Source organism: Patella vulgata, chromosome 8 (genome assembly GCF_932274485.2).
Source record: "Patella vulgata chromosome 8, xgPatVulg1.2, whole genome shotgun sequence".
NCBI lineage: Eukaryota > Metazoa > Mollusca > Gastropoda > Patellidae > Patella > Patella vulgata.
Genome location: NC_065886.2, coordinates 14,684,249 through 14,697,530, shown reverse-complemented (window position 1 = coordinate 14,697,530; position 13,282 = coordinate 14,684,249). Strand labels below are relative to the sequence as shown.

The window sequence follows — 13,282 nt, the reverse complement described above, 5'->3', positions numbered from 1 at the left end:
AAGGTCCTGTTCACACATTGGTGTGCATGTAAAAAAGCCTTTGGCAGTTGGAATTTGATATAAGCTGTAGTGCCGCTGTCAGGGCAAAATTTCCCTCTTAGCACATCTTCTTTAGCCCAGTCAGAGCAGAACTGTAGGACTTTAAACCCCATTTCATTTCATTTCTGACAAATTGGCTGCTCCTATTTAAGCTAATAGTATAAAAAGCACGTAATACCAAGGTTGTGGTTCCTCTAGAGGTGACAATTTTTATCTGATTTTGATGAAACTTAAAATATATGTTTATGTCTTAAAGATCTCTCTGCATGTCGACTGTAAAAGCTTTTTAAGCTTGCTCTCTGTCCATCTCTTGCAAAATGTGGTTTTATTTTGCATGGCAACTGCTTGTTTTATATCTCACACCAAGGTTTTTTCTGAGGTTAATTTAAACACCAGGTGAATTAAAACAAAGGTTCAATTTTAAGGATATACAACTACTGGATTTATTACTATGATCGGGTCCATTGTGTAGATAAATTGTACCTTGTTTTATTTATACAGATAGGTTACAGTATGGATGTGAAAGTGAATGGTATACACCAAAATAGCTTTTGGTTAAAAAGGGGCAAATATCAGGTGTATATACCTGTTTTGAAGGACAGAAGGGATCAAACAACATGTATTATACGAAACCCTAAGTTCCCGGTAAGTCCAACAGCTGGGTTAAACCTTAGCTATGGCTCTATAGCTATAATGCAGTTCTTTCTAACGTTAGCAATGACTCTATAGCTATAATACAGTTATTTCTAACCTTAGCTATAATTCTATAGCTATAATACAGTTTTTTTAGTATGGTGTTGTCTTATTTCAGACTGTAGGAGTAATAGCATAACAAAAACTTGAATTTTGCACAATACATTTGGCAGATTTTAAGACGTTTAACTATCCAAATTTCTTTATTTGATGTTTTAGACATTTAACTATCCAAATTGTTTTATTTTTTGTTTTAGACATTTGACTATCCAAATTGTTTTCAAAGAGGAATGACTGTAATAGCTGATTTACAACAAAATGGGTGAGCATTGAATTAAAATTTATACAAATTATGGCAGAGTACAATTAATTTTTCCATTACTTTGACTTTCTTGTCTGTTTTGTCATATTTTTGTTGGGATAAATGCTGTCTACAACAGACAGAGCAACATCTGGCCATGTCATTTCTCCAAACCTTATAGGAGTTTGACCATTTAAATTTTTAGACACACAAAACTAGTAAAATTTTAACCATGTTATCCTTTCCTCTTCTAAACAATGAGTATTCAACAAAACCAGACAGAAAGTGTCAATGAAAAGACTCTTTGTTAAGTCTTGTCCAAAATATCCCCCAAAACGTCAACAAAAATGACTGTGTAAAAGGGGAGAAAAGATAGAGCAAGTAAAATACTATAAATGGAGGGAACAACAATCATGGATCCCACGATAGTGAAAGTAATTTGTGGTCTGCATCCATATAGCAGTGAAGTAAATAAAGAATGTGTTATAAATGTCTATATTGTAGTGAAGTATATACAGAATGTGTTATAAATGTTTATATTGTAGTGAAGTATATACAGAATGTGTCATAAATGTTTACATATAGTAAAGTATATACAGAATGTGTTATAAATGTTTATATTATAGAGAAGTATATACAGAATGTGTTATAAATGTTTATATTGTAGTGAAGTATATACAGAATGTGTTATTAATGATGTTATAAATGGTGGTAAAACCCTGATGATAGAATATAATAATGTATCTGCTGATGGTACTGAATCAGAATGTCTACAAGTGGATGTTAAATCTAAGATAATACAACTAGCTAATGTTAAAACTGAGATGATACAAAGTGGATTAGAACCAATAGAAGGACAGGATCAAGTAGATAATGTTGCACCCACTAAAAAAGTCATGCTAGAACAACTGATATCAGATGTTAAAGGAAATGATATTACTCTAGGTAAAGGGTTTAGTCGTAGTGTGTGTGTGTGGGGGGGGGGGGGGGGATTATTGACCTTTACAACAGAATTTCTGATTCTAGACAAAACAAATTCTGAAATTTTTTTTAATCAAGTCAAAAATAAAAATTGGTAAACAAGATAACTTTGAATTGGTTTTTAACTCGAAATCATAAATTTGGATATGTCAAACAGCCTTAAGTTAGATATGGAGCATATTCTTTGTTAATTCCTTATTTAATATTAAAAAATTAGAAATCGAGTTTGACCAAATTATTTCAATAGCATTTAGTAAATGAATAAGAAATACCCAGGACACAGTTCTACGGAGTTAGAGTTAATTATGTTTACTGAGCTACATATTTTCATCTGAGATTAATTTAATAAAGACCTAGAGAACAATTGGAAACATCACTTTATATTATTTCTATTGCGTGAAGGGTGGTTGGGTAGTCTAGTGCTTTAATGTGTGCGCATGAAATCACAAGGTCTGTCATTGAGTCGAGTAGCATGGTTTCAATTTCCTGCTTGTACATGACAAGGACTAGGGTTACCTGTTCACCCTCATGGTTTTTCTCAGTCCTCCGGTTTACTCCCACTGCTAAAGACCCCCATGCACAAGAGAATTATTGAAATAAAATTGAAACATGTTAGTCACGCAATGACCTAGTTTGTGTCAAGTGGACATTAAACTCCATTTCTCTCTCCCTCTATTGCATGAAAGTTTCCTGGGAGTTTTACCAAGTTGAAAACTATTGAAGATGTTATGATCCTGTTTTGAAATACTTTTTATTTATGTTTATTTACAGGTAAGCCTATGTTGAAGAAAAGAGGATACGTTCCTGCACCATTTTATCTGGTCACAAAGGTAGAATTTTAGTTCTGATTATACTAAAGTATTTCTGAAATTGTTATCCCACACTAGACAAATGTTAAGTTGGGAATATTTGAATTTGTTCCTTTCGTCTTTCTGTCACACTTTTTTTTGTCCATTCAAGAAATCTTTTATAGTTGTGTCATTTACTAATTTTCCCACCTGGGTCCTCTTGTCAGGAGTGCAAGATGGAGTGCCTGGCAAGGGACAAGGTATGGAAAGAAAAACTGAGGTCCCGTGTACAGGTCCGTGTACAAATTGGCATGCACGCAAAGGATCTCTTAGCATTTGAAATTTAATATTAGAGTAGGCCATAGTGCCGCTGTACAGTAAAAATTTTCCTCATTGCACACTATATGGCATATACCTGTCTTCATTAACCCAGTTGGTGCAGAGAACAGTAGGATATTAGAAAAGAAAAACAAATTACACCAGTATAAAAGCCATTCCCAGATATAATTATATCCAAAATTTATTACCTGCTTGTCAAGTATCCTCAAATCCTGAATTTTAGATGATTCTACTAAATTAAAATAAAACATTTAATACTTGTAAATTTACTGTCTTTATTGTTGTGTTGTAGGACAGTCAAAAAGTAATGGAGCTGGGTTTTGACAGTCGATGGAAGGAAAATCTGTTAATAACTAAAGCTACTTGTAAAAACATACCAACAAGATTAACAGGTAATAACCATTACTGTTTGTTGTTTTACCTTATATGGGTATATACCTCCACTTCATCAAATGTCAACTACATGTCTGTCACTATACTTTACGAGACATTAGGAGAAACCATGCTTAAAAATCACAAGGAAATTTCTCGTCCAATACTAAGATCAAAGCTATTTTTTCGTGGTTATGACGCAGCCCCTGACTCACAGAGTCAATTCTGATTTATTCTACCTTTTCCCCTAAAATATTTAGTCTTTGTGAATTTGTCCAAATTTTATGCGAAAAAGGGGGACGTAAACATGCCTTTTGCTGTGGTATGTTATTAATTAGAGTTAGTAGAAGGTGTATCTTCAGACAGACATATGACATATTTAATTTTGTTTTATTTCAGTTCAAGGACTACAGCAAGTAGAAGCTGTGGTAGACGATGATAATTTTAATCAAAATATTTTACCTTCTCTTAAAACACTGGCCATTTATTTACCATCTGGTTTAAATACCAACAACCTATCAACACCGTCTGCTGTCAAAATGTTTAGTGATATTCAACTACATCTTCTGTGTAATCCAGGTTTGTAGAGAAACTTCATTTCTTAAAGGGTTTTGTGTAATCCAGGTTTGTAGAGAAACTCCATTTAAAGAGTTCTGTGTAATCCAGGTCTGTAGAGAAACTCTATTTCTTCTTAAGGTGTTTCAGAAATGGGTCAAAATTGAAAAATTGATTGATGACCCCTTCCCCCCCCCCCACCAATATGTTTTAAGGTGATTTGATTAAGGTATATACAACTATATCTTTTTTTCTCGAAGTTGGATTCAATTAGACCCTGATCCCATGAATTGAAATAAATAACAGCTCAGTTGGCTGTTATATCTAAAAGAAATAAGAACAGACATTTAGAATTTTATAGAAGAGTGTCCTTCCTGTATCTGATCAAGGAGTCCATTACCTCAAGACAATTGCTACAAATCTTCCCCTCATTTATACACAAACTATATTTACTGTGTCTCTGTATTTAAGGAAAACCAGAAATGGAAGAATTTAAAGGATTATTTAACCCTCATTTAGTTGACATGCCACCAAGTAATTTACAAAAGAAACTGTCTGCAGATGAACTGTATGGAAACGTAGCTGTTGGAATAGCTTACACACAACTTACAGCTAGACGAGTAAGCAAAATAAAAACCTAAAAATTAGGCCATTTAAAATAATATTCTGGTTCTCAAATAATCCTGCATAAAGTCACTTTATGAACTGTTTTTATCTCAAAAAATAAAAACAGACTCATTAATTTTTTATTGTGAGGAAGTAAATCTCATCAAAAAATCTGAATGAATCTATAGACTCATTTATAATTTTAAAACTAATAACTAATGTCATTTAGTCAAGTAGTGATCCTTTGAAAAGATAAAAACTTCCGCATAAGACTTTCGGAAAAGATTGTCCGAGAACCAGACTATTGTATGGCCTTATATAGGTTTTTATCTTTTTATTTTACTTTCAATAAGATCTGATGAAGTGAAGGTTATTCAAATTTCCATATTCTTATTTGATATTAAGAATATTTGGAAATAGTTAGCTGATTTCTAATGCCTTATATGCCATTTTTTGCTAAAAAAAAATTTAGTTTTTTTATCCATTAATTGGTCAATAGCTTTTGAGATTTTTTATGTGCATAACATGTTGTGACATAGAAAATCTGACTTTCAGTGGGTACACATTGCTACATATTATATTTTCATTTAAGGTAAATTTTTGATTCATTTTCTATTTGACGACTTCCACAGAAAGTTGCCTTAGATTGACATTGGTTTTTTATTGTATTATAACTCTTTTTTTGTCTTAAATTGTCATTGTTTTCTTGTATTATAAATATTTTTTTTAGGTGTGGTTAAGTACATATGACCAAATTTTTACAGGTGGAAAATCTGATTTAACAGAAGAAAAGGTATACAGAATGTTTAATGTTCGATCTCTGGTCTGAGAGATTGTTTAGTAGCTTTCATATCCAATGTATTTTTATGGTTGTTCTCAATGGTCAAAGATATTTAAATTACCTTCCCGCGTACAAATTGGCTGATTTGATGATATATTTGGACTAAAAACATATTCAAATTAATTAAACTATCTAACATTTGCTTCATATCCCTCTCATAACATTGTATTCATGAGGATGTACCCCAAGATATAAGAAATCTATTTTTAGAAGTCATGTTACTTGATAGGGGGATGGGGGCCACTAAATTGCAGAATGTATTTGTCATTACTTACTGTCCATTTGCCTTACATATTGAAGTCTAAGTAAATTCTTTGATTATCTTCTGCTGTCTTCTTTTTCTGTCATTTCATTGCAGTCTGGTATACGTTTAAACCCCTCAGTGTTCCAAAAATCGCCTAACCGTTCGATCAAGACATAATAACCGCTCCCTAAGTCAAGTTGACAGACATTAACAGTTAGTGATACCCTGACATTTTTGCTCAGTGCTTACCTCATGGGTATTTTTCAAGGAATCTTGTATTTCTTTAGTAAGATTGGCCGTCTCTGCTTTCCATTTATACCAGATTTGACATACTTTTAATGGAAATAACCACCCTATAAATACTATCTTGAGAATGTATCTTTAAGAGTAGGAGGGCGAGTGGGAAGAGTGCATAGCTCCTTTCAGTTGAATCACACCAGATCATAAGGTATAACACAAACCCCAGAACTCAAAGGTTGGGGGAAAATGTAGTGTTATTAATGGCAATGTGGTCAGAATTCTCAAGAGTAGGAGTACAAGAGAGCAAGAGGGCAAAGCTCCTTTCTGGTGGATTACACCAGGTGATAATGCATCCAAAGAATTGAAAATTTGCGGGGAAATTTTGCATGTAGGATGTGATGGAATGCACACTGATGAACATGAAGGTTGAGACATACAGAAAGGACTTACTGATTGGTATATCATAATTTCAATAATTCGAAAAAAAAAAATCTTTACCAGTGAAATTGCCAACTTTGCACTTTTTGAAAGAATTATTCATAGCGCATTATCTTTTACAACAATAAGTATTAATAATAACATTAATCATGTTAGGAATACAATATGTGTCTGGTCTGTTCTAGTCTTATCATTTGCTATTCTTCAGGTCCAGACATTACTATACAACTTGTTAAAAATGTACACCTCTTTATGTCATATCTACACAGAATTTTACGGAGAACTAAAAATGTCGAACCTTTTCATCAACCAACAGCAAGATAATCTAGAGGCTAATATTAGTCAAATCAAACATATCGTTGATGTGGAGACCATGAAGAAACCATCCGATCACGCTTTGATCAAATTACCCAATGATTATTACGTGTGCAACGCTCATCTCTTGTCACAACAAGGATATTTTCAAGATAAAGTGAACGAAGCCACGATGGATTTTAAACATTACGATCCATATTCAAAGGTGGTTAATACATTCGCCAGGCGGGGAATGATTATAAAGAAAATTCCAGATGAGTTTTTCAACAAATTGTCCAACCTACAAATTCTACATTTAAGCAAATGTAAACTTTTAGAAGTAATTCCCGATGGTCTATCCAAAAGTTTACAATTAAAGACACTTACATTGGTAAATTTACCGAAAATAAAGTCATTGCCATCGGATATATTCATGTCCCCTTCTCTTGAATACCTGGAAATATCACAAGTACCAGTTAAAATTATTCCATCAAAGTTTCTTGAAACAAGCAAATTGACAGTTCTGATATTGCGATCTATGGGTCTAACCAGTATACCGCATGAAATAGGCAACCTATCACAGTTGAATACACTGATATTAAACTATAACCCAATAACAGATTTACCCATGTCACTAGGCAAGCTGCGAAACCTCACAGATCTAGATATTGATGGTAAGAATTAAACTTCACTTTAACAATATTTAAAATACAGATGTGATGTCATCCTTTGATTGTTGGCATTTCAAATGATGGTATGGGCAATGGGCAAATCGTACATTATTTATACGGTGCCATATGTGTTTGATTTATAATGAGAGCCACGGTGCCAAACGTGTTTGAATTATAATTTGAGCCACAGTGGCTCAGTTAGTAAGACGTGAATCCCTGTATTGGTAGGGAAAGTTCCTCAGGATTGCCAGCATGGTTTCCCTTTGTCAGTGGTGCAGTCATTTAGATGGGACAAAAAACCACTGACAGCACTTTAAAGATCTCCTATTAGTGTATTTTTGTCAAGTGACATGGTTTCGATTCCCAGCTTGTAGACGACTAGGAGTAGGGTCCAACCTCATGGATTTTCTCTGAGTCCTCTAATTTTCTCCCACTGTTAAGGACCCTTACACACAAGCGAATTATTGAAATAAAATTGAAAGAAATGTTAGTGCCAAAATGACCTAGTTTGTGATTATGACTTAAGTAAGGAGTTGATCTGGTTAGTGCAGGAAAGTAAGACGTTAAATAATGTTAATAGTTGGTGTTACTGGGTTTTTTGTTTTGTGTTGTAGGAATGTCGTTATTAGAATATGAAAGTGGTTTTAGTGCTGATGATTTGATGAAATGGTTTCATACCAAGGCTTCTTTTTATGTTGATTACCTAGGAGAGGAGGTATGTAACACAAATATTTTATGTTTATTACCTAGGATGGGAGGTATGTTCCCCAGGTATTTTATATTGATTACCTAAGAGAGGAGGTATGTAACACAAGTATTTTATGTTGATTACCTAGGAGAGGAGGTATGTACCCCAGGTATTTTATATTGATTACCTAAGAGAAGGAGTTATGTAACACAAGTATTTTATATTGAATACCTAGGAGAGGAGGTATGTACCCCAGGTATTTTATGTTGAATACCTAGGAGAGGAGGTATGTAACACAAGTATTTTATATTGATTACCTAGGAGAGGAGGTATGTAACACAAGTATTTTATATTGATTACCTTGGGGTATTCAATATGAGAAATAAGGAATTTTGTATTCTTTGCAAACTAAAGGCATGGGGGAGGCGATTGCGATAAAAATATAAATTTGGCAATAAAATATTCTATCTGTCAAAATTTTGGACGATAAGTCATTCTTATATTTTGTGCTCTAAAAATCAAACGATAGTCTTTCGGTCCTAATTCCTAATGATCTTTTCTATATTACACAATTCTAAACAGGGGGGATTGGATGGCCAAATGGTTAGCATTTGCACGCTGTATCATAAGGCCTGTCATCGAGTCAACTGGCATGGTTTCGAATCCCCGGTTGTATGTGACAACCTCATGGGTTTTCTCCGGGTCATCCGGTTACCGTTTTCTTCCACTACTAAAGACCCCTACGTGCATGCGAATTATTGAAATAAAATTAAACCATATATTAGTCTCGAAATGACCTAATCTTTGTCGGGTGGATGTTAAATCCCATTTCTCTCTCTCTCTAAACAGGAAGTGTTTATATAAGTTTATCTTCTAATTATTATAGGTTGTACAAACTTTATTCGAGAAGTTTGATATCAATAATTCGGGAACTTTAGATGTGAATGAAGTGGCTAATCTGAATAATTATTTATTCTGGCAAGTACCAAGACTTGGGTCCAATAATATCAGTAAGTATATAATAATCAGAGGACAGGTTTTACAATTATAATGACACCATTTACTTCTCTATTCAGAGCCTAGCTAGTAGCACCAAAATGTGTAGTTATGTTCTCACAAATTGAATGTTGTAGGGTTGAATCCAAACATTTGTTTCTCAAGTCGCCCTGTTGAACTTTTATATGTTGAGTTCAATTCATCAGATAACATATATACATGATACAGTTACATACAACAAATATATTACAGTTACATTCAAACAATATATACATGATACAGTTTTATACAAACAATATATTACAGTTACATACAAATAAAATGATACAGTTACACACAAACAATATATACATGATACAGTTCCACACAAACAATAGTTTGGGGCAAAAAGAAATCTCAGTATAGCCAGAGTTATTTATGCATAGTGAATTTTGATTGGTTAACTGACAATCAAATAGTATGTAAGAAATAAAATCTTGTTTCTTTTCAGATAATGAAGAATATGGAGGAATACCACCTTGTGTGTTTCTACTCATGAGTCTAGAACATTTATCTTTAAAGAACCAGGCTATTACGGCTGTACCGGTACATATGTGTCGTCTGACTAATCTCGCTAACCTTGACCTTGCTAGTGACCCCTTGTTAGAAAGTTTACCTGGAGCTCTAGGTCATCTACCAAATATTAAATGTAAGTTTCCGTCTGTTTGTCCATGGATACCATTATATTGCAATAAACAAAAATATCATAGTCATAGGAATGGTGTAAATGTATTCCTACATCATGCAACGCTATAAAAGTTTATGTTGGCTTGTCAGACTCTACATTACATGTTAGACTGGAGGCTCAGTGCAGGGGGTGTCCATCAAATGGGCACAAAACCAGACTCAACTTTTCTTGGTAGTCAGTCCGCTGTTGGGGCGTTTTCGAGATATTTAGGGTCAAAGGTCAAATGATGACACTTGCACTGAAAGTGAATGGGCAGCCATCTTGTATCATGAAAACATGTTGAAAATGATCGAAAGTAATCACCCTTTCAATAGAAATGTAAACTTGCTAAATTTACCTTTGTTCTTTGTGACCCGGGGGTCAAAAGGTCAAATTTTCCATTGTTGCACTAGAAAGATTTATTATGAGATTGTTGCTAGAGACATCAGCCTATAACTGTTGGCTTGTCAGACTCTATATTACATGTAATGTATGTCCATATTGTACAAGACTCATATTCAAATTCTCTTCTGAAAATCTGTTAATTTGTTCCCAAGTGGTCATTCAATCCTTTATCCAGAACTAGTTTTATTTGTGAAAATACATATTTCTTTCTGTTTTAGCCATCAATTTATTCCGATGTCCATCGTTGCGTACACCACCCAATGAAGTTGTACAGAGAGGTTTTGAATCTGTTCAGGCATATTTAAAACGTTTGGCTGGTGGTTTTACGGAATGTAGACGAACAAAACTGATGTTGGTTGGATTAGGTGGTGCTGGTAAAACAAGGTGATATAGTTACTCCACTTCGATATGGGTGGGTGGGGCATGAGGGGAGGTGTTAGTTGGATTAGGTAATTACTCCACTTCAGTAGGGTATCTAGGGTGGAGTGAGGGAGTGTCACATCCAAATGTTAGGACAGAGCATTGCTTGTTGTCTACTATTCTAGATATCTTTATGAAACTCTGTATACCATTAGTTGTGCTTTTTGTTAATTAGATATTTCTCAGATTTCCTTGTAGAAACATTTTGGTTTATAGGTTAAATTACAGGTAGCTGTTAATTAATTCTGATATATAATTTGTTACAGTTTATTAAAAGCTATAATGAGTGTTAATAATAAAACAGTAGGAACTAAAGGTGAACAGATTACTGATGGTATAGATATACAACCCTGGACAATCAAGAATAAAGACAATATTGAAGTTACATACAGTACATGGGATTTTGCTGGACAAACTTTATACTATAATACACATCAGGTATACATTTCTCTTGTGAATATTTAAATGCATGTCATCTAAACATACGGGTAGACATGTGATGGTTGTGTAATTCCTATAGTATGAAATTGAATACAGTTAATTCCGGAAAATGTTAAATTAATAAAAATGCATTGGACTGAAAGAATAAACTATAGCCATAATTTGTCTATTTCCAGTTTTTCCTATCTAAAAGAGCGATATATGTATTGGTATGGTCAACACGTCAAGGATTTGAACATGCTGGGTTAGATTTCTGGTTGAGTTCCATCTCCTGTCATGCTCCTAAAACACCAATATTTATAGTTGGATCTCATTGTGATCAGGTAAAGTAGAATCAAACATCCTCAGCCATTCAAACATCCTTGTGATCAGGTAAAGTAGAATCAAACACCAACTTATAGTTGGATCTCATTGTGAGTAAGTTAAGTAAAGTCAAACAGCTCATCCACACACCTGATAGTAGGATAAAACATCTATCTTAAAGAAGCATCCATTTTTTGATTGTGATACCTTGGAAAGTATTTGCACAGGATGGCAAAATAATAAGTATACTTTAAATTGAAGTGTCAAACACCCATCTTTAGATTGTGATCCCTTTCGATTGTAGGATTGAACACCTATCCTTAGATGTTGGTGATTTTTTTTAATTTCTAGGGTCAGGTACCAATCCTTAGATTGTGATCCCTTCAAATTGTAGGGTTGAACACCCATTCTTAGATTGTGATCCCTTTAGATTGTAGGGCCAAACACCCATCCTTAGATTGTGATCCCTTCAAATTGTAGGGCCGAACACCCATCCTTAGATCTTGTTAGATTGTAGGGTCAAATACCAATCCTTAGATTGTGATCCCTTCAATTTGTAGGTTCAAACACCCATTCTTACATTGCAATCCCTTTAAATTGTAGGGTCGAACACCCATCCTTAGATTGTGATCCCTTCAAATTGTAGGATTGAACAGACATCCTTAGATTGTGATCCCTTTAGATTCTAAGGTTAAACACCCATCCTTAGATTGTGATCCCTTTTAATTTTTTTTAATGAGGATCGAACATCCATCCTTAGATGGGGATCCCTGTATTGTTTATTGTAAGATTCTAAGGTCGAACACCTGTCCCTAGATTGTGATCCCTTTAAATTGTAGGATCAAACATCCATCCTTTGATAGTGATCCCTGTATTGTTTATTGTTCAAATTGTGATCCCTTTAAATTGTAGGATCAAACATCCATCCTTATAGATTGTGATGTCTATTATGTTTATTGTAAGGTCAAACATCCATCTTTTATAGGCAGAAAATTTTTTATAGTTTTGAGCTCATTTTGTGCTATCTTACATTTATAAGATCATTAGGTGATGTTCTTATTAAACTCATATTTTCTTAAAGACCTATTTATAATTATTTAGGTGCCTAAAGCTGATATTGCTATGAATGAACTGAGGAAACTTTATCCACAGATTATAGATTTCTATTTTGTTAGTTCTATAACAGGGACGGTAAGTTTAATATTATCAATGTATTCATTATTTCTAATTTGAATGTTTAGTTCTTCAGCAAAAATAAGTCATTGTCAAGAGAATTGAAATTTCAAACCTGTTAAACCTCACTGATATTGTGAAAGGTCCAAAAATGGTTCATTTCTGTTCAATATCTATAAAGAAATGATAAATTGACAATTTGACAGCATTCAGCAAACTTTGCAGACATTATATATACAAACCAGTACCACCAGTGTAATGGGCATCTTTTTAATTTGATTGAATCCAAACCGAGAGATTATCAAATATTGTTAAATTAGATGTTGTCTGAATTTGACAAGTTATAATGGACATGAAATATAAATTAACATGAATATAGACATGATTAGGTAGTGTAAGTTAGGAAATGTATTTTATACATGAAGCATTGACAATTTGATATACTGGGGATCGGAAGTGCTGGATTATTTCAATTTGTGTGCTTTTTTAGCACATTTTGTTAGTCATTTTATTTTTACAAATTTCAGAATATTAAACAACTAAAAGATGACATGTTACGAGTAACTCTGGAACAGAAAAATATGGGAGAAAAAATACCAAAAGTCTGGCTTAATTTGGAGAAGAAATTTTTAGAGTAAGATAATCTTAGTTGGTGATATCCCTTGTGACTTTTATGTCCAAATTTACTGCAAGATTCTAATTTATTTCTATAAATCTTTTGTATGATTTGAAAATCATTTTGACTGTT

The 13,282-nt window shown here is 33.5% G+C and overlaps 1 protein-coding gene and 1 long non-coding RNA gene across 2 annotated transcripts; both read left to right on the top strand.

The window, feature by feature from the left end:
- Nucleotides 1–1,865: 1,865 nt before the first annotated feature.
- On the top strand, nucleotides 1,866–4,684 carry LOC130014110 (uncharacterized). Its single transcript, XR_008789088.1, has 5 exons — nucleotides 1,866–1,978; nucleotides 2,786–2,844; nucleotides 3,434–3,533; nucleotides 3,913–4,092; nucleotides 4,540–4,684. It is a non-coding gene; the product is annotated as an uncharacterized LOC130014110 (long non-coding RNA).
- A 757-nt stretch (nucleotides 4,685–5,441) lies between these two features.
- LOC126830544 (probable serine/threonine-protein kinase pats1) lies at nucleotides 5,442–13,172 on the top strand. Its single transcript, XM_056102829.1, has 10 exons — nucleotides 5,442–5,467; nucleotides 6,646–7,405; nucleotides 8,017–8,117; nucleotides 8,977–9,100; nucleotides 9,577–9,774; nucleotides 10,416–10,581; nucleotides 10,884–11,055; nucleotides 11,235–11,381; nucleotides 12,463–12,552; nucleotides 13,062–13,172. Exons 2-10 carry the CDS (start codon nucleotides 6,676–6,678, stop codon nucleotides 13,170–13,172), a joined length of 1,839 nt encoding a protein of 612 aa, XP_055958804.1. The 5' UTR covers nucleotides 5,442–5,467; nucleotides 6,646–6,675.
- The last annotated feature ends 110 nt before the right edge of the window (nucleotides 13,173–13,282 follow it).

Bases quoted from the DNA above. Each gene is read 5' to 3' on its own strand.
- LOC126830544 (XM_056102829.1), top strand. From the start codon at position 6,676: ATGTACACCTCTTTATGTCATATCTACACAGAATTTTACGGAGAACTA. The intron at 11,056-11,234 runs GTATACATTTCT...GTCTATTTCCAG, and splicing joins TATACTATAATACACATCAG to TTTTTCCTATCTAAAAGAGC. The intron at 11,382-12,462 runs GTAAAGTAGAAT...ATAATTATTTAG, and splicing joins TTGGATCTCATTGTGATCAG to GTGCCTAAAGCTGATATTGC.